This window comes from Pleurodeles waltl, chromosome 7, assembly GCF_031143425.1.
Source record: "Pleurodeles waltl isolate 20211129_DDA chromosome 7, aPleWal1.hap1.20221129, whole genome shotgun sequence".
Taxonomy (NCBI): Eukaryota; Metazoa; Chordata; class Amphibia; order Caudata; family Salamandridae; genus Pleurodeles; species Pleurodeles waltl.
This window is the reverse complement of record NC_090446.1, coordinates 1,215,250,688-1,215,270,419: the sequence shown is the minus strand read 5'-3', so window position 1 is coordinate 1,215,270,419 and position 19,732 is coordinate 1,215,250,688. Positions and strand designations below refer to the sequence as shown.

The window sequence follows — 19,732 nt, the reverse complement described above, 5'->3', positions numbered from 1 at the left end:
AAAATGCTCACCCTGGCTCAGGTCCTGTCTGCCTTAGACCCAGGAGACTGGATGGTAGCGTTGGACTTGCAGGAAGCTAATTTCTACATTTCCATCCTGCCTGCCCACAGATTTTACCTGCGATTCGTGGTAGGTCACGAGCACTTTCAGTTTCCTATGCTCCCTTTCGGCCATACCATCGCCCCTTGGGTGTTCACGAAAGTAATGGTGGTTGTTGCAGCTCATCTGCGCTGATTAGGGGTTTCAATTTTCCCCTACCTCGACGACTGGCTGTTGAAGGCAGATTCGCCCCAGAAAGTAATCTCCCACCTTCAGACTACGGCGAACTTCCTGCACAAGCTGGGGTTCACTATCAACGTGCCGAAGTCACACCTGACTCCCTCTCAGATGCTCCCTTTCATTGGAACTGTTCTGGACACAGTGCAGTTTCGGGCTTATCCTCTGGAAAAGCGAATCCAAGATATTCAGGCTATGATTCCGATCTTTCAGCCTCTGTCTTGGGTTTTGGTGAGACTGACTCTGAGGCTGCTGGGCCTCATGGCCTCCTGTATCCTGCTAGTGGCACATGCCAGATGGCATATGCAGGATCTGCAGTGGGACTTGAATTTCCAGTGGGCGCAGCATCAGGAAAATCTCTCCGACATGTTCCAGATCTGAGAGGGGACTGCAAAAGACCTGCAGTGGTGGCTTTTGAATCCGCATTGGGTCCACGACAGATCCCTCTCCCTTCCCCAGCCAGATCTAACCATAGTGACAGATGCATCACTTCTGGGTTGGGGCGGCCACATGGGAGAGGCAGAGATCAGAGGCCTCAGTCTCCAGCCGAGTCTGGGTTCCATATCAATCTTCTGAAGCTCCGGGTGATAAGGCTGGCGTTGAAAGCATTTCTTCCCTCTCTCAAAGGGAAAGTGGTCCATTATAATGAGAAACTCCCTCTGGCAAACCGGCTCCGCAGCAGGTTTTCCTCTCTGGAAGAGATGCCAGCATTGCTACCCAGACAAAAGAGAGGGCTGTCTACTATGTGACTCGCATTTCTCTGTGACAGGCGGCAGGCCATTAGAAAATTGGCCATCTTCCACAGCAGCCCTCTGGCCATCCAGTCAGAAGGAGGTCACACCTCCCACCAAGAGGACTTTTGTTTTCCTTTCCTAGGAGCCATTCACATGTCCTGGCTGGAGGGCAGCAAGTTGTCTCAGTTGATAACTATTGTTGTTGGTCAGAAAACGTCTACTAGAACTTTAGGGCAAGAAAGTGGTGAGTTTATGTTAAAAGTTACGTTAAATCCAACTTCAGCACTGTGTTGGGTTTAATGTAACAGTTAATTCGAAGTCTCAAAGTACTATATTTGGTAGCCCAAACTAAAGTATTTGGGCTAGTGTAGCCTCATGTTAACCAGTGGGACTACCAGCCTTGTTACAGCCAAAATGACAGTTTCACTATCAGGACATGTAAAACATAAGATAAACATATCCTTCTCTTTAATATATAGCACCTTGCCTTCTTGGCTTCTAAGACCTTCCCTAGGGGACGCCTTATAAATATTGAAAAGGCAGGTTTATTTTGCCATGTCAGGTTGACAGTTTAAAAGCTGCCCGGCTAGACTGCAGTGGCAGACCAAGAGCCATATTTTCACTTTGTCACTGCAGTAGTGGCACAATTAAGTGCAGCAGTTAACTTACCAGCTCTGGGTTCACGTTGTATCATGAACTAGAGACTTACGGGTAAGTTGATTATTATGCCAATTGGGAATTAGCCAATTGCGGGATCAGAGCACATGCCTGGTCAGCAGAGCCCAGTGCCCTTCAAAGTCGAAATACCAACAACATCAGTCCAAACATTTGGGGGCTGAGCATGCTAAAGGAGTAATTTCCTTACTGCATCTGATCTCCTACTCAACACAAAAAACCTTGGAAGCCGTTGCTCCCCAAGCCAGGGTCGGACTGGCCTACAGGGCAGTCAGACGGTGCCTGACTGGCTGGTCTGACAGATCAGTGTGTGAGGCAGTTGTTATGCTGTTATGGCTGCTATGTTTTGTGGTCTGATGAGCTGGTTTTTACTGTTGTTTTCCCTGATAATAAAACAAGCATTGCCTTCAGCAAGCTCAAAATCAAGCTTCATTTCTCCTCATTGGTGTCACCAAAATAATGTATGCCTTCTCCCTCCTTGCTTCAGTGGTTACCCTTGGGGGATAATTATGAATGGGGTGTCTGGTCTCCTACTAAAAAAGACTGATAATTGGGCATTCAGTTTTTAGACAAACAGGTCACCGACAACAGGCATCCACCAGTGCATAATCGCTAGGTCCAGCTGCCAAGCTCTGGAATCCCCCAGAAAATAGATAATCAGTCTGCTACAACATCTTGTCTTTCTCGGGAAATATCCCGCAATCACCCAAATCTCTTGATCAAGGAAGGAATGTAAAAAATCTTTGGCCTATTTTGCTACCCTTCTTGACCTCATGTTACCTAGATGGTTGATATACCGGATAGCCTCAGTGGGGTCTACTCTCAAGAGGGTGCAACCAAGAACTCTGTATTTTGAGAGGCAACTGACCAAGAATTCTAGACAATTGACGTGTAAAAGAAATTCTTCTGAATGGTTTCCTCCCGTGAAGAGATTTCCATAATATGCTCCCTGATGCAGTGTGCTGATGTCAGAATCAATGATGAAGTTTGGAAAGGAGCTGAAAATGGTGCCTTCCATTCCAGTGCTTCATGTGTTTCAGCTCTGCTGTCCTCGTTTGATCGTGCTATTTCTTCCAAAATTGATAGATCTATTGTAAAGTGCATGAATTTGAGGTGCTGAAAGGCTCTATGGAGAAGTGAGCCCAGAAATGTTGATGGATGGATGTGGCCGACAGGCTCACAGTTCTGGACAGGACTCAGGGATGTGCTCGGTATTCAGAATGTGTCTGTGTGTTTGATTGACATTCTTTTTAAGTCTAGAAGCTGTAATATTGTTTTTGCCGAGTGTGTGGTGATGCTTAAGACGTGCAGCCTCCTATTTAAGATTTATTAGGATTAATTGCTCCTGTAACCGCAATATCACCATTTTGAAACAGAACTGTGTGGTCCCTGTCCAAGATAAGCATGCTCCCCAGATTGAGAAATATCCTCACCCCTGAGGCCTGGGGTGCTCCTTCACCAGTTTCAGGAGCTTTGTGGAGCTCAAGTGGGCTCCCTAATCTGTCCCTGCCAGACAGGCTGAAGTAAGTGCCTGTGTAGTCTGAAGGTCAACTCAAAACGTGGGTATTTTGAAGGCCCTGCCTAGCCATGAAATTGCCTTCCATCAACAGATCTCTTGAGTGTACACCTTCCACTTCGAACTGTCAGGATGTGGTGCAGGACTAGTTTATTCTTATGAACGATGTGCTACTCCGAGAGTCACAAACGTGCATGTTTCATTAGCAGAAGAGAATGGAAGGCAGTGCAGGGTGTGGGTACTGCTTAGACAGAAAATGTCTGTCTCCGATGGTTTGTCAAATACTTTTGTCAAGAAACGAAGGACTACATGTCCTATGAGCTCACAGGACTCTCACAAGACACGCAGAAGGTATTGGCCATCTTGAAAGCATAGAGTATAGTTTCCCTGTGGTCTATAGCATCCTTTCTAGGCAATCCTGGTCCATAGTTGCTGCAACTGGGACTTTTTGAAATCCTTCGATAAAGGCATGCAAATATATATTCTTGCACTTGTTGCTCCATAAGGCGCCATCCTTTAGGACTACAAAACCTATATCACTTTTGTTTGTTTTCACCAAGTCATTCATTATGATTATGAACTCTTTAGCAGGGGATTATGAACTTTTTTTGCAAACTGGATATTGGCAGAGAGATATTGTTGTATGGTGTGCTGGCATCGATGCTTGTAAATATAATACAGCCACAGGTAGACATTAAGCACGCAATACTAATTAACGTTTTTTATATCACAGTTACCCACTTGTAAACCTGAACGAAACCAATCACGAAAAGGTATTTCCTAATTTGAAGGTAGCTCTCGTTAGCAAACAACAAATTGTAAACCTGATTGTGGTTTATAGTTCTTATATCCAACTCAGCTATGTTTCAGCTCAAAATAATGATCGAGTTTAAAATTATAACAGTTGAAATATAGCGCCTGTAAGCAGGTAGAATCTAATGTTAAAACTTAACTGTTCAAACGATAGCCTTGTTAAAGATTGCCTTTACGTTTTTCAAATATCAGTGCGCCAGACCTACTGCAAACCCCCAAGGCAGCAGTCAGTGCTGGACTGGAAACTGAAGCAGCCCTGGCAAATTTGTCAGGCCAGCCCCATAGGGTGCATAGGGAGCAAGCCTGGCCACTGCAGTGGGGCATGCGGGGTGTTCTCTGCCCTCCACCCACCATGAACAGTTGGCGAAAATGGCAAAAAACGGTGCAGTCTACAACACATTTTTAATCAAATATTCAATTGCATTAGTATTTAATGCATACTAAATAATGACTTTACAGTGCGCCAGGATATACTAATCTTTAAAGGGGCTTTTCAGTGGTTCCCTCACCATCACCCTCTAATTGTGTCTCTCATCTCTCCATAGCCCCTCTCTCATATATATTTCGTTTTATAGTGCCTCTCCTACCAGCGTAATTTAGCACTTTACATCAATCACACATACAAAGACAATGAATTATACGTGCGTAAATCAGTGTATAGAAAATGTTGTATAAGACATAGATGGCTACAAGGTGTAGCATTCACATGTCATCCATACTGGTAGGCATTTTTTTTTTAAGAGTGCTTGTTCTAGGGAAGCATAAACTCAGGATTCAGAACGTAGCACAGTGGTTAGGGTTGACTTTACTGATAACAATTGATTTCTACCAAAACAAACCCTTTTTAACAAAATTGGGATAATCAGACTGGGAAAAGGCATAATTTTCTAACCTGTTTCTTGCAGTTTGCATGCAGATCTTTGATGTTAGTTCATATGTCACCCTGCTAGATTATGATTGTAATTTAGGAGCTGCACAATAACAAAAGGATCTCTATGACAAAAGCAGTATCCCACTGAGCTATGCCCATATAATAATGTTCTGTTATCTGCCTAGTACACGTTATTTGCATATTAACTGTCTGTGCTGTCTTAGATGAGTAAAAACTGCCACTAGACAAAGCTCCATCTACATCCCCCACCCTACCAGCCTCCTGTGGAAACCCACAATTCCCGGTACGCAGGGACGTAGCTTGGTCAGTAAGTCTGGAGGGATGTGAGCTCCAGATTTTCCAAAAATCATGCTGGCATATGATGCTAAAATACATTATACGACAAGCAGGATAGTGGAAAGGGAGACCAATGCGGATTGGTAGGGGGTGCCAAGTGAGAGAACACAATATTTTGCAAAATAACCAACATTTTTGAAGAATTTAAAGCAGAGAGGGAGAGGGTGTTAGAGCGTTTTTTGTCAGTGTTTATGTCAAAATTCCATGTCCGACTGAATGCTCCTGCATCCAACTATGTTCCAGAAAATGCATTTATTAGAGGGATTGTAACACCCCAATTACCCCACCCCAATAAAGCTAAGCTATGCCCCTGCCGGTACGGCCAGTTCAGCTTGGCAGTAGTATGGACTCGGCTATGGACATTGCTTCTGTCAGATCCAGGTGTCCCAATTAGTACTTCCTTACATTAACTGCCTTTAAATGGTCACTGAATTGCAACAGAAATAATAGGTGTGAATGCCTGTCTTTTTCCTTCTCTGAAACGATGTTACTTAAAAACCCTAATAGGTGAAGAACAGTTATTTGAATACCCGCTATGTCTAGCAGGTCTCTGATCTCTTGGTCTACAAGTCCTTGCTTGTACGCCAACGCACAATATGATTTGGTAATGTTGGCTACACAGGAAACAGTGTGCAGAACTCACTCAGGCTTCATCGATTAAAGCCCGCCATATCAGCTAAGATAATGCTACCCTCCCACTTTTCTTAAAATGGGAAGAATGGGTAAGGTTGGCCTTATATATTTTAAATTCGTTGGCTAGTGCCCCTAGCAACCTATTCGCATCCTCCACAGCGTCTTCATTGGAAGGATGGGTTAATTTGTTTTTGAGATTCGTTTGTATGTTCTTCTCTTTGCATTGTAAGCACATTGGAGGGCTTAAAAACAGCCATGACTGAATGGGCACTCTCAACTAATTCTGCCCCCCTCACCCCGAACTCTAAGAAAACTTTGCACATGAATGCCTAGGCAGTGTCTAAAACCATGAATGTCTGAACAAAAGGCTCTCTGAATAGTAAATCCTGCCCTACCATATCTGCTTCTGAAAAGCCCAGCTCTTCCAGTTTAGGGCTAACACTTTGGAGTATAGATAGACCTAGCTAATGCCAGAGGGACAAGAGGCAGGTGTTGTTCCACACAAGAGAAACATTTTTCAATCCTGCCTTTGTGAAAAAAATATTTACCAGTCCACTCACTTGATTATTTCATTTACTGACTCTGCTAGGACCACTGTGTTTGCCAAGCAAAAATAGAACATGCACAGTACCTGCTTTTGGCCGCTAGCGAGGTTGTAAATGGATTGTGTACACTGTGGAGTGTTAGACGCAGACTGAAAATGTATGCAGGCTCAACAAACGATTGGAGACTGACTACCAACAGTCAGAGGGACCTTGGTGGACATTTAAAGAGCTTCACACCAATATTGGTTGATTATAAAATGGCAAGTGCAGCTTCTCTTTAAATTAGGAGACAGGAAAGCAGCGGGTCAGCTGCAGACATTTGCCTAACCACAAAGATGGAAAACTGCTTATTCTGGGTTAGAGATTTATGCGGTCTGTAGGAGGCTGGCACAGTATATGGTGTAAACCTACAGGTGAAGCAGCCTGTACTGTGTCCAGGCAACCCTTAGTGATAGTGTAGGTGGCTCTAGATAACCAGAGCTCTCATAGGGGTAACTGTGGAGAGCAGCTAAGACTTATCCAGGAGGGTGTAAAGCGGATGCAACTACCACACAGGTCAGTCAGATGTAACACAGGAAGGAACTACACCAGTGTTAGAAAAATATCTAATAGTTATTGTGACACACACTCTAGAACTAACTTTGGTATATCTCCTAACTAGGGATATAGAAATTCAAACATATACTTAGCAACGGGTAAGTAAAAGCATAAAATGGGCCCCCAGGGGGGGGACAAACCATATACTAAAAAATGGAATGTAAAAATCACCCCAACCCACACTACCACCCAAGGACCCTTATGACTGTGGTAAGTAGGTAGGATTCCCTAGGCGCCCATGAGCAGAGTAGTAATCTCGGGTCAGTGTCCATAGGCATCCATAGGCTAATGTGGGTAAGATGCAGTTGGAGCTTTTGGGTTTTAGGGCTCTTCCCAGAGGAAACCCGTTGAGACAAGGGAGGTTTGATAGCGCCCCCACCCGTAGATACCAAGAACAGTGGAGTACCTACACCAAGTAGCCCAGGTGCATAGGGGAAAATTTCAAATGTTCTTTGAAGCAGGAGAGAGGGCTCTAGGACTGGGGCCAAAGCAGTTGTTGTCTTCCTTCTTCTCTGCTGGGGTTTCAGCTTAGCAGTCCTTCTTTTTCTTGTTAGGTCGCCAGGAATCTGGTGAGCTGGGTTCAGGGAGGCCCTTAAATCCTAGATTTAGGGACGTTTTAGGGGTCCTGGGTAGCAATATCCCAGTATATTGCATTCTAAATACACACTAGCCAAAAAGTGAGGGATAACTATGCCAGAAAGGTGCTACTTTCCTACTTGGTCCTAAGAAGAGAGTCTGTGCCAAGGTTATAAAGTAGTTAGTGGCTCTCCAGATGCCTCAGATGAAGTTGACCTACTGTGTGACAAAGCAGATTGTTGTTGAGCTGACACTGCAAGTCTAGCTGCAAATAAATATGTACGTTGACAAAACGGAATACCTATAAAACAAAAAAAAGCTATTTCAGAGAGCAATGTATGCTAATCCAGTACAACAGTGATCACAATAGAAAGGTTCTTTACAGGCATCTCGGCACAAAAAAAAAGGTTTTTTTTTATTGAACTGAAGGATTTATGGCACAATACAGACAGCTGTAGGTTGTTTCTTGTCCAGGTGTGATTGGCGGTTTAATCTTGGAGTATCATGAGCTACTTTATTGCCTGCTCAGCAGCAATGACAAAGGAGTCGTTGTCATCATGTATTTAAACGTTTTTTGGGTCCTGGACAGTTATTGGTTGTTCTTTGTCCCTATGATTGGTAGTTTAATCCCAGAGACCCCTAGTCTCTGTATTCTTGCTATATTTTTCGTATGATGTTAATTTAAAATAAAATAAATAATCTTCTCCTAACAGTAACGGAATAAGTATTTTGCCAAAAGCCCACAGCACCAATAAATATACCATGAAAAATCAAACCTGGCGTGAAATAGCCATCTCATATTTCAGCCACGTGCAGATTTTTTGAATTCACTTGTGGCAACCGACATTTACGACCTTTTGTTTTCGCCATTTTCAGTGCTTCCAAGACTCTTACCTGCTTCCGTGGGGAAGGATTTACACACTCGGCACGGGGCCATCCTGGCATGTGCGGAGGTGACACATGCGCTGTACGGTCTGGCAGCACAGAACAACAGGTACCTTCACCCAAAGTGCATTCCCAATTGTTATTATCAAGGAGTTTGGAAGAGTGTTGTTTCTTTATTTTAACAGCAGTTTGTTCCGGTGTATAGGCGTTGTACTGGGATTAGGTAAATTGTCTAAATTATTTATAAATACATAGTTTTCTGTTGGATTCTTTGCGTGAGAATGGACTCTGCCATGTGTTCGTGTGTTATCTGAGGTTGGAATCGGGCAATCGGCAATGCTGAGCATGTACCTGCAAATTAACGGGGATCTCCTTTCGAAAATGGAGAGTACCTTCTCGGAAATCCCCTGTGCTCATTTGCATAATTTACTTTTGTTAAAATCATACCATGATGTTTACATCTACAGGCCACCGACTAGTCTTTTTGTATCCAGCTGCAAAATGTTGCTTATGGCTATCTGAGCGTGGTGGTTCATTGTTAAGCGCTTTGCTGCCTCCCTGCCTAGATTCACTCCCAAGAAATACATAAAGAAATGAGTAGTAAAAGAATGTGCTTAGTAAGGCCACTTATGTGGTCTATTGTGATAAAGATTTACTAACACAACGGGTTGTTGCTACATCACAATAGCTTTCTTCACCTATGTAGCTGCTGTGATGAGTTTTTCTATATTCTTGAACCTATAATCACCATGAGGGTGCCTGGCGCTTTAAATCAGAATGTCTGGCATAGTGTGGTGAATTGAAGATGCTTTATACAGGAGGTTTGTGATTCCTCGTACTGTCACGTGCTGTATGCACAAATTATGTCTAAATTTAGTATTAATATACTTCCACAACATGCCTTTGTTCTGTGTGTAGCATAAGGGTATGTCATACACACTTTTTTCTGACACAGTTTTTCCCAAACAAGATTGCAATCAAGTTCCAAGCTTCACAAAAGTTAATCGGGAGAAAGGCATCTCTTTAGCCTTACTTTTATATTTCTAAATCTGCAGGTGTAAATTAAGAGAGGTCATGGTGAATTTTATTGACAATTTAAGGAAGTATAAGAATAGCCTTAGATTAATAACAGCACATTATCAATGAGCACAAATTCAAGGTGTCACTTCTTTAGGGCACATGTTCTAGTCAACTTTTCATTAAGATGGGCTTTGAACATTTGCTTTTATTCAGCTTTGTGGGTGAGTGGAAAGGTACGATGAACCTCTTTGTGAAAATGCTTCTGCAATAGGTCTTTGCTCGGTTACACAAGCCTTCTTGTAGATGTGTAAAGCTTTTTTTTATCACTCGAGGATTAGTGGTCATGAACAGTGGTGGAATAGAGGAGGATTCAGCATCTGTTCATGACTCTTTCTGTAAATAGAGCTACTTATGTTTGATGGAAAATCATCCCGAACTACTAATGCTTAGTGTTATTACAGTAACCACATCAGACAAAATTACATTAGAGGCCACCATATGCAAAATTGCCATCAATGATTACCTCAGTTCATCAGACACAGTTGCCAGCAGTATTGTGAAACAAGCATTGACAAAGCCAATAAGTCTTGCATATGTGAACGCTGTTGGCTTTGTTGATGTCTTTTAGCCATGTTGTTCAGTAGTGTGGCTGCTGTTCAGCTGGGTTAAAAGTTAGTGGTGTGGCGTAGAGCATAGTAGTGTGAAGTGGAGTGGTGTAGAGTAGCGTGGCATGGAATGGCGTATGGTGATGTAGATTGCTGTTGATGTGATTGACATAGAATGGAGTGTTGTAGAGTAGTACAGTTATCAGTGTAAGTAAGTTAAACAAGGAACCAAACTTAAAACCAACCCAAAGCTTTGAGGCATAAAGGGGATGGATGGCTGAAAGGCAATTAAAAAAGGGCGTGTGCTGCAAGCATCATGAAGGTGTAAATGTGTTGTTAGTATGGCATTTATACATTGTAACGGCTTACTCCAACCCACATAAAATGTAATTTTAATGTTATTATTGTTGTGCAAGTAAGCCAAAAGATTCAAGTGTAGATGAACAATGTCCAAAAATGCATTTGAAAACAGAACGAATGGAGAAAGCATCATGTGAACTGGAAACGGAGGACGTGTCCTGAAATGCTTATGGTGATAAGCAATATAAAAGTATAAAAAAAGATGTATGTAAAAAGTACAGCAGTGAAAGAAATTGTACCTGAATCACAGCTTGAGCAGTGAAAGGACACTAATTAAGATGAATCAGGCGGTGCTTGGTCCAGGCTCCTCACTAAAAAAGGGATGTGACCCCTGGCATGTGATGGGCAATTAGGATACAGTAAAGAAGAGTGAAAATGATGCCAATCATAGCTAAGTAATGGACTGGCTCACAATCCTCCATAGTAAACAGTACCCCTTTCCGGCAGACAGCTCATGCACTGTCAGCAGGCGAGACTTAAAAAGGCTATGTCAGTGTGGAATTCCTCTACATGCATGTTAGTAATAGGTCAATTTCAGTGCCACATGCTTGATTTATTACCCAGATATCATCTTTTGGGAAATTCAACCATTTTTCTCTAAACATCACCTTATGTGTTCTGAAAATTCAAACTTTTTCATCTTGAATACATGGATTATAATTAAGTAAAAGCTTCTAATTTAGCAGCACAGGTGAGCTACCTACAAGTAGCTGGGGAGCTAGCTACCAGTAGCTCACAAGCTACTTGTTGAGGAAGCCTGAAATAGTGTATTACATTGTGCGTCTTTACATAAATTATATAGAGACTACATACTGGGTCACCCTGCAGTATGGAAAATGTTGCCCACAGGGTCAGGGGGACAGTAGCCATTTAGGGCAGTAGCCAGAGGGGTGGCTTACCTATGCCACAGGCAGTGGTTTGTGTGCATGGCACCCGGCAAGAGGTGCCATGTCGACTTTGTCTTTTTCTCCCCACCAGCACACACAAGCTGCAATGGCAGTGTGCATGTGCTTGGTGCGGGGTTCCCCAGGGCATAATACATGCTGCAGCCCTTGGGGACCTTCCCTGGCCACAGGGCCCTTGGTACCATAGGCACCTTTTACAAGGGACTTAACTGTGTGCCTGGAATGTGCCAATTGTGGAAGCAATGATAAATTTTTAGGGAAAAAACACTGGTGCTGGGTCCTGGCTAGCAGGATCCCAGTACACTCTGTTGTCAGCATCAATATAAGGCTAAAAGTTTGAGAGTGGGGGATTGGGAGGGTGGTAACCATGCCAAAAAGGGCACTTTCCTACACACGCCCACAGTTTCTATAACTCTGACTACTGCGGTTTACACAGCTAATAAAATACCGATGTCTCTTTATTGCAGCACTCCCATTAAACTCTCCCTTTCAGTGCCTAATTTATCTAGATTTTCTGAACTTAATTTGATTGTTTCTACTCATCTTCCTGGGGACTATATTCAATATTCTGAAGCATTACATTGTCTCAGACAAATTCTGTCCTCCATTTTGAATTTGGTGGAAAAAAACAACAGACAACTCAGACCATATACTTTAACTATAATTTTATCTGCAATTCTTAAAGACCACCCCACTAAAGTAGAAGGTTAATCTGGTGGGAAAAGCTCTGAAGGTCACACAAGGGACTTTAAAGAAATCTGCATTCAGGTAGGTTGCCCGCTATGGCCAGCCCCAAGTAAGTACTCCTGAAAGGGAGGTGGACTTGATTTTTTTAAGAGGAGTTATTTAAGCTCCCTGATGATTTTCATGGGATGGCCAGAAGTCCTTTTTTAAGTACCCCTTGAGCTTCTTTCTCTATTTTTAAGCAGAAAAAAGCAGGCCCTCTCTAATGCCAGTGCAACAACTGGCTGTATTTTGACTACAAAAGTTATGAAGAAAAGTTTAAGGAGATATCGTTGCAGGATTTGTACAAAGCAATCAAGGAAAGTTAGATTTGATCTAGAAGCAACATTAAATGGCCCTGTAGATCCTGAAAGTCCTAATGATCAATCTCAGTCTCCACCAATGATGACCGCTCCTCGTACCTTACCTTCGGAAAATGGCAATGAAGAACCTGCACAAAATGGGTCACTATGGCCTTGAAACAATCTTAATCTCCGTCACTATCGGTGTCTGCTCTCCACACCTCACCATTGGACAGTGGAGCTTGTCTGCCTGTACGAAACAAGGTTACTAAGGCCTTTTGATCCGATGGCCAATGCTTTCAGTCTGAACATGCCCCTCTGCCATTATAGCCATCAGATGTCCTCAAATTCACCCTATGATTTCTCAGAAATGGATAATCCACCTATGATGCTTCAATCAATCAATCAGGATTTATAAAGCGCAACTAGTCTCCCGATCTAGGGTTACTTTTAATTCTAAGGATGTTGTAAATTTGATTTTAGGAAATTGGACTTGCTTTTACAGAAGGGCCATAGACGTTTTTCCCTTCTCCCCAGATAGAAGCCTAGCTAGCTTCAACTTAATTGGGGATAGTGATGCTCTTCTGGAGAATGGTAGGGCACAAAAGGGGAAATTATTAAATAATGCTGAAGTAACACATATCACAGTTGCACCAAAAGGAACAATTGTTACTTTCCAGGGATTTAGTAACGTTGCCCCTAGCGACCGTTCTACGAATGAGTTATCTAAGTGGAATTGGCTATCTGGTACTCTCAACTCCAATCACATAAATATGCTTAAACAGACTAAGTTGTTTTAGCAAGGGTTTTAAGGTTCTTCCTTGGAATTTAGCTGGATGCCCCACCAAGTCTCAGAAGCTGAGTGTTTTGGCTCCCCTATGTGCGGATATTATTTATCTTCAAAAGACCGGGTGCGAGTATCCTTTTGAATGTGAAAATTGTTTGGTTATTAGCTGTCCTGCTAGAAAAGTAAGGAAAGACCATGCTAGTGGAGGAATTGATACTCTCCTAAGCACGGATTGTTTTTGGTCATATAATTCATTTAATCATGCTTCAAACCTTTTCCAGTGTTTGCTAACTAATTGTAGGGGCATGGAGTGTTCAAAGTTTGATCAGTATTTGCTTATTAATTTTTATATCCCTCCCGGTCCTACTATCCCTCATTAACTCTTTCTTTCAATTTATTTCCTAATTTGTAGAAAGCGAAAATATTGTTATTTTGATAACTGGGGGGAATTTTAATGCAAAAATGTAAATTTATGCATCAGTCTGTTATCTCATAGAGACTTCTAGCTGCCGATTCTTTACTTTTGAATTCTCCCCAGGTATCAGACTGGATCCCAAAGTTTTTTTGTGGGCACCCCTATGCACCATTAGGTGACTTTGATCGACTCTAGGTTCGTCGCCGGCACCAAATATGTAGCCGCCCGTCATATATAGGCGCCACTCCAATGGTCTGACGTCAGTTCTTTTCTTTCTACATCAGCTAAGCTCTGATCCTAAGAGAGCTACCCCTCAGTCAGTATTTGACTGGCATTTTAAAAACTTTTTGTTGAGTATTTTCCAAGTTTACTCCAGTTGCATCAAGGATGTTTTCTAGAAAGACAGGATTCAAGCCCTGCTGGTCCCATTATTGGGCAGTGTTAGTGATGGGATCTGCACGTCGTGTGATTGTGGTGCCTTGAGCGTGACCACAGCTGGAAGTCTTGCTCCGAGTGTCGGGCCGTGTATCCGAAGGCTTGGAAGGAGCGGTGCTTGAAGCTGATGGCAGCCTGGTGCTAAAGTCCGTGCAAGTTGAGATTCCGGTTGAGAGGAAGATACCCAGATAGGTTGTAGAGTCCTCCATCATCGTCGTCCTATTCCAAGACCTCAAGGCGAACGGGTATGTCGAGGCACAAGAAAAAATCCAAGAAGTCAAACTTTCTTCAGCTTCTCCTTGTCTACCGGTCGATGAGAGGAGGGAACATTGGTGCTCTAGGCCTCGCTCTGCGGAGCCTCCACCTGGTCTGACTTTGCACCTCCCTGCGTTTCCAGGAGCCGGAGAGACCCCTGCCTAACTACAAGAGTTCTATGATGCCATGCACCTCAATTTTGGCAGCCTGACCCTGCTGGAGCACCTTTGGGCCCTGTAGAGTCTGAGGGGGCCCCTTCAGGTTCCGCACCAGTGGCTTCTGCCTCGGCATGAAGGGGCACCCATGGATCCAGCCCTGGATCCGGACCGACATCAGTTGTACCACTCTGAACTTCCCCATCACCAGTCCCGACACAGACGCTCCCGGCACCGCCCACATCCGTGGGTAGCACCATCACATTCTTATCCATGGCTCCGGCACAAAGCCGGATGGGTGTCTTAAAACACCTACTCTACCGGCAGGAGCCTTGCCTCCGGTCAGATACTAAGCCCCTTTCTTATGGAATGGTTTATGGTGAGAAATGGAAGGGGTCGCTGGACACTTTAGAATACCAGCTTCAAGACCCTATGGACTGGTGTACAGACTTGGGTGAGCCCAGCAGACTGGAGGGTTCTCCAGATACTGACATACTTTCTCCCCTTTCCATGGCTACTGAGGAGGGAGCCTCCTATTCTGTGGTGGGGAGAGGAGCAGCTGAGGTCCTGGATCTGGAGTTGCCTTTGGTGGCAGTCAGGACTAACCTCCTGACAGAGGTTCGTCCACAGAACCCATGCTTCCTTTCAATGAGGCCCTCACTGATATCCTACTGAGTACATGGTACAAACTTAGCACAGGGTCTACTGTGAGCAGGACTACTGGCCGCTGCCATCTCCCCACTCTGAAGGACCCGTCTTTTCTGTTACAGCACCCCACCCCTGAAAGTTTGGTTATCCAAGCCTCCACTTCCCAGGGTGCGTTCCCTTCCGCACCTCCAGATACGGCATCTAAAGGCGACACACATTTGGTAAGAAGATTTTTTTCTTCCACCAGCCTAGCATTGTGGTCTGCCATTTGGGCCGTTACTTCCACACGCTGTGGAATACAATTATGCAAGTGCTGACACAGATCTCGGAGGAGGCCTGGACTGTTCTCTCTCAGGCAGTTGCCGGTGGGACAGATGCAGCAAAGTTCACCATCTGTTGCAGACGGGACCTGACAAATGCTAACCATTTGTTGTACTCAGGCAATAAATGAGACGCATACTCAAGAAGGAACTTGAGACCAATAGTTAGAAAAAATAGATACTTTTTTTATATCATATTTCAGCACCAAATTACTTTAACCAAGATTTGAAGTAAAATAGCAAGATACTTGAAGTGTCTTTAAAGCAGTAATGCAAACCTATCGAGAAAAACACATGTATTGCATACGAGCATTCAGCAGCGACATACAGGACCAGTTCTCAGGAGTTAAGTAGAGGGCGCTGTCCAAGGCAGCACCAACAGGTCACCTCGGTGGGTGTCTGGGTGTAGAAGTGCTTTATGACGTTGGGTGCCCCGTTGGTTTCAGTGGGAAACGATCCTGGTGAAAAGAAGCTGTAGGTGAGGACTGGGGCAGACTGACTGAACCAACAGGGAGGCCTAAGTCTTGCAATGCTCGGGGACATAGTGACACCATTGGTCCTCTTCTCATTGGTTCAGGGCGGCAGAGTGCAGAGGTTTCCAGTGGCAACGGGTCTTTGTCACTGAAGACAGTTGTGGTTGAGGGGGCCTTCACAAATAGGCTGCAGGTGGCGGCGGGGAGTCCACAGTTGAGACACTCAAGGTGGGCTCGTGTCTTGGAGGGCTGGGGAACCACGCTAACACTGTTTGTTGGCCCAGTTCCACTCAGGCTAGGGGCACAAGTGCAGTAATACTGTCTGGTGTCAGGTTTTAGGTGATCTGGAGGCCGTAAGGTTCTTCTTGGGTGCCTGTTTGGAAGTAGCTCCACTACACCACAGTAGATCCTGGTGCTTTTAGAAGTGCAGACAGTTCACTCAGTCATCTGGGGGCAGAGCAACTGCAGGACGTGATGACTTAGGCGCAGTGGTGGAAGGCAGCAGGCAGGCTGGCAGGGTTGGGGAAGAGTCAGTAGCTGTTTTTGCTTTTTGCGTCTCTTCAGTGTTGTCCTCCTTTGTGGGTCCAGAGAATCCATCTTCTGGTGTTGGGAAGCCACCTAAGTACTGAATTTAGGGGTGTTCCGGGCAGAAGCCAGTGGGCTAGCTACACTCCCATATGATCACTTCTGTGGGGAGTGGGCATATTCCTATCCCAGAAGGCCTAACTCCAACCAAAAACAAGATGGTAGAACCCTTCTTCGAGTGTCCACGTCCGGTAGCCACCCTTATGGGCGTGGTTAGCCCAGAGGTGGTACACGCCTTCTGACTAACTAATTTTCCCGCCTGTCCTGGTGCCAAAAGGTCCTCAGGGCAGGGGGTGGTTATACCCTGGTCTGGGGAAGCCAGGAGGTTTGCATACCAAAGGCGGCAGGGTCTTTGAAGCCCCTGGCCTTTGTATGCAAATCTGCTAGTCATCCTGCTGGAGTGAGTAGCAGTACCCCTCTCCGGAGCAGGCTTTTTTTCTGACCTCTGAGAGGGCAAGCTCCAGGGTCTCAGAAACCTGTCTGGTGGTGGCCAACCAGTAGAGGCCAGTCAGCCAGCACACTAAGTGGCTAATTGAGTTCAGGGACTACCTCTAAGGTGGCCTCTGGGTGCATGTCTTAATAAATCAGAGGCTGGCATCCTCCTGGTCTTAAGATGAGGTGTTTGATACCAAACACCATAGGGTTCAGTGAAGCATTTTGTGACTGGTTCACTTGTGTTGATGAGTGTCCAGCACATACCTTAAAATGGCTTCTCTGATCACTTGCAGTGCTCAGCAAATATAATGCGCTCTGCCTCAGAGCTCCCAGGCGTGCTGTAGGGGTGACTTATATATATTTAGATGCACTGATAGTGACATGGCACACAATGGGTGTACCATGTTGTGGTTTCATCTGGCTTGCACTAGGACACGCAGACTGCAATGGCAGCTGTGTGCATTGTGTTTTTTTAGGGGGGGTCTCAAAGGGAGGCATAATATGTACTGCAGCCCTCAGGGACCCTCATCTACCCATGCCCTAGGTTCCAGGGGCACCAATTACTAGGGACTTGCATAGGTAAAGTCTGCCAATTTTACAAATTGTTCACTGTTTTTAGGGAAAGAGCGCTGGCACTGGGGACCTGTTTATCAGGGACCCAGTGCACCTCATTCGAAAAAACTCAGTTCCAGTGGGCAAAAAGTAGGGGGGGGTGACCATGTCAAAAAGGGCACTTTCCTACACAGATGAACAAGTTACTTACATTGGTAACGCCTTATCTGGTAGAGACAATATCTAGTTGCAGATTCCTTACCGACCCATTCATCCTCCCCGCTCTGCGAACTGATTTCTAGGGACAGGTACTCCCCTTTCAGGGCATTAGTTTTGATACACCAGTAGTCAGTGTTCTTCATGGCTCTGCGCTTCTGGCTTGGAAAGTCGTGAAAAATAACTGAAGTCAACACACCGGGTGGCACCTATATAGGACCTGCAATGGTGTATCCAGTGCAGACGATGGACGTGAAGCCGATCAACGCCACCTAATGGTGCACAGGGGTACTGCTCATGAAATTCTTCCACATCCAGTCTGGTGCCTTGGGAGAATACAAAGGTCAGAAATCTGCAACTAGATATAGTCTGTACAGATAAGGCGTTGCCGAAGGTAAATAACTTGTCCTTTACATATGGTTAGGGAGGAAGCTTTAAACATACTCTTCTCCCTCCATCTTGTAGAGCAATAGGAGAAGTAAGCTTCTTTTAGGTGCCTGTAGAGATAATGTTATATAATTCTAAATGGAATACTTTGCCTGAGCTTTGATATATATTTTCACTGGTTAACCGGGACAACTCCATCCCACCTTTCAGGGAGGTTTTGCCTTCGGATGCATTAATAATTGGAGGACCCTGCGGTAAGATGTAACCACCAGAATAAAAAAGTTACTTATCATTAGTAACAATACTTTTTGAGGCTACATAATCTTGCAGATTCGTCACCACCCTCCTTCCTTCTCTGATGAATGCAGTTACTAATAAGATCCAATGGTGTGCAAATATGGTATTTGCTATATGTGTTGGTTACTTTGCTCTCTTGATACCTCTTGTTCAACAACACATGAAAAAGCATCAGTAACTGATGCTAATGTGCTGACGGGCACCTAATTCATAATCTGTTGTCCAAAGGTGGAGTCACGGGTAAAGCTGCATGGTACATCTGGTGGTGCTTGTTAGATACTGCTGAGGAAAAGGTTTTTTGGGACGAGTCTGAAACTTGGTAGGATGAGCCATGAGATGAGGAACCTTGCAGAAGATTGTGTATCCACCACAAATATTGTTATCAAAGATACATACATTTTTCTTCTCGCTGTCTTGTAGTACGAACGGCTTGGCTGGTCATACTACTAGATGTGTGCGGTTATTTTTTTTTTTTTATTTTTATTTTTTACATTCATTTTTTCAATAGTAAGGAAGATGAACAGGATCAATATACACAACAATGTAGTGATGAAACATTTAAAAAAGGAAAGGGAAGAATTATTCAAAAGAAAAAGTGTTATATCATAAATCGTATCGGACTGAAGCAGTAATCATAAACTGAAATGTTTCAAAGAATAAACATTTGTAACAGAGTAACAAAATTACTTATGTGACAGGACCAAGTAGTAGAAAACATCCTGATATCTTACCATGAAGTGTGTCTGAATGTTTTTAAATTAAAGAGATGTATTATTTCTCATCAGTATTGATAAAAGACTTAATAAAACAGTTGACCAGTCAGTTTGAGGTCCCTAGATCAATCTAAATATTAAAACAAGGTTCTTTTCCTAGGAAGTCATGGAACTAGGAGCTGAGAGGAAGCAGCATTGTTTTTTCCCTTTCTTTATTAGTTTTCGATAGAACAGACATTCAACTATAGCAAGCTGTTGAACACATCACCAAAGTATGGCGTAAGAGCACAGCAGTGATAAATATCATCACAATGATCTAAAAGAAAAAAACAGTATTATATATAACCATAATGTGTATGAGCAGAATATAGGTGGCATTGAATCTGCACTTGTGGGTAAGGGGAGTGTGAGTCTATTCAGAAGAGTCTTGTTCAAGGGTGCGGAGATATTCCCGGAAAGGCTGACAAATATCTCTGGGTCGGTACTTGGGGGATTGTAGGAGGGCATAGTCTTCACTGACACTATCACAGTATGCCATACTTCTTAAGCCACTTCGGGATGTGGGGATTTTGTTACTGCCCCAATGTAACGCAATCTCTTGTTTGGCTAACAAGAGGGCCATTGAAGTGAGACGGTGCGTAGACTGCAGAATGTCTCTAGTATAGC

At 44.0% G+C, this 19,732-nt stretch overlaps 1 protein-coding gene across 1 annotated transcript in view; it reads left to right on the top strand.

The window, feature by feature from the left end:
• Positions 1-19,732, top strand: part of TBCD (tubulin folding cofactor D) — a 1,666,801-nt gene that overhangs the window by 930,365 nt on the left and 716,704 nt on the right. Inside the window, 1 exon segment of the mRNA XM_069200356.1 lies at positions 8,470-8,587. Coding sequence (XP_069056457.1) covers positions 8,470-8,587 — 118 coding nt within the window.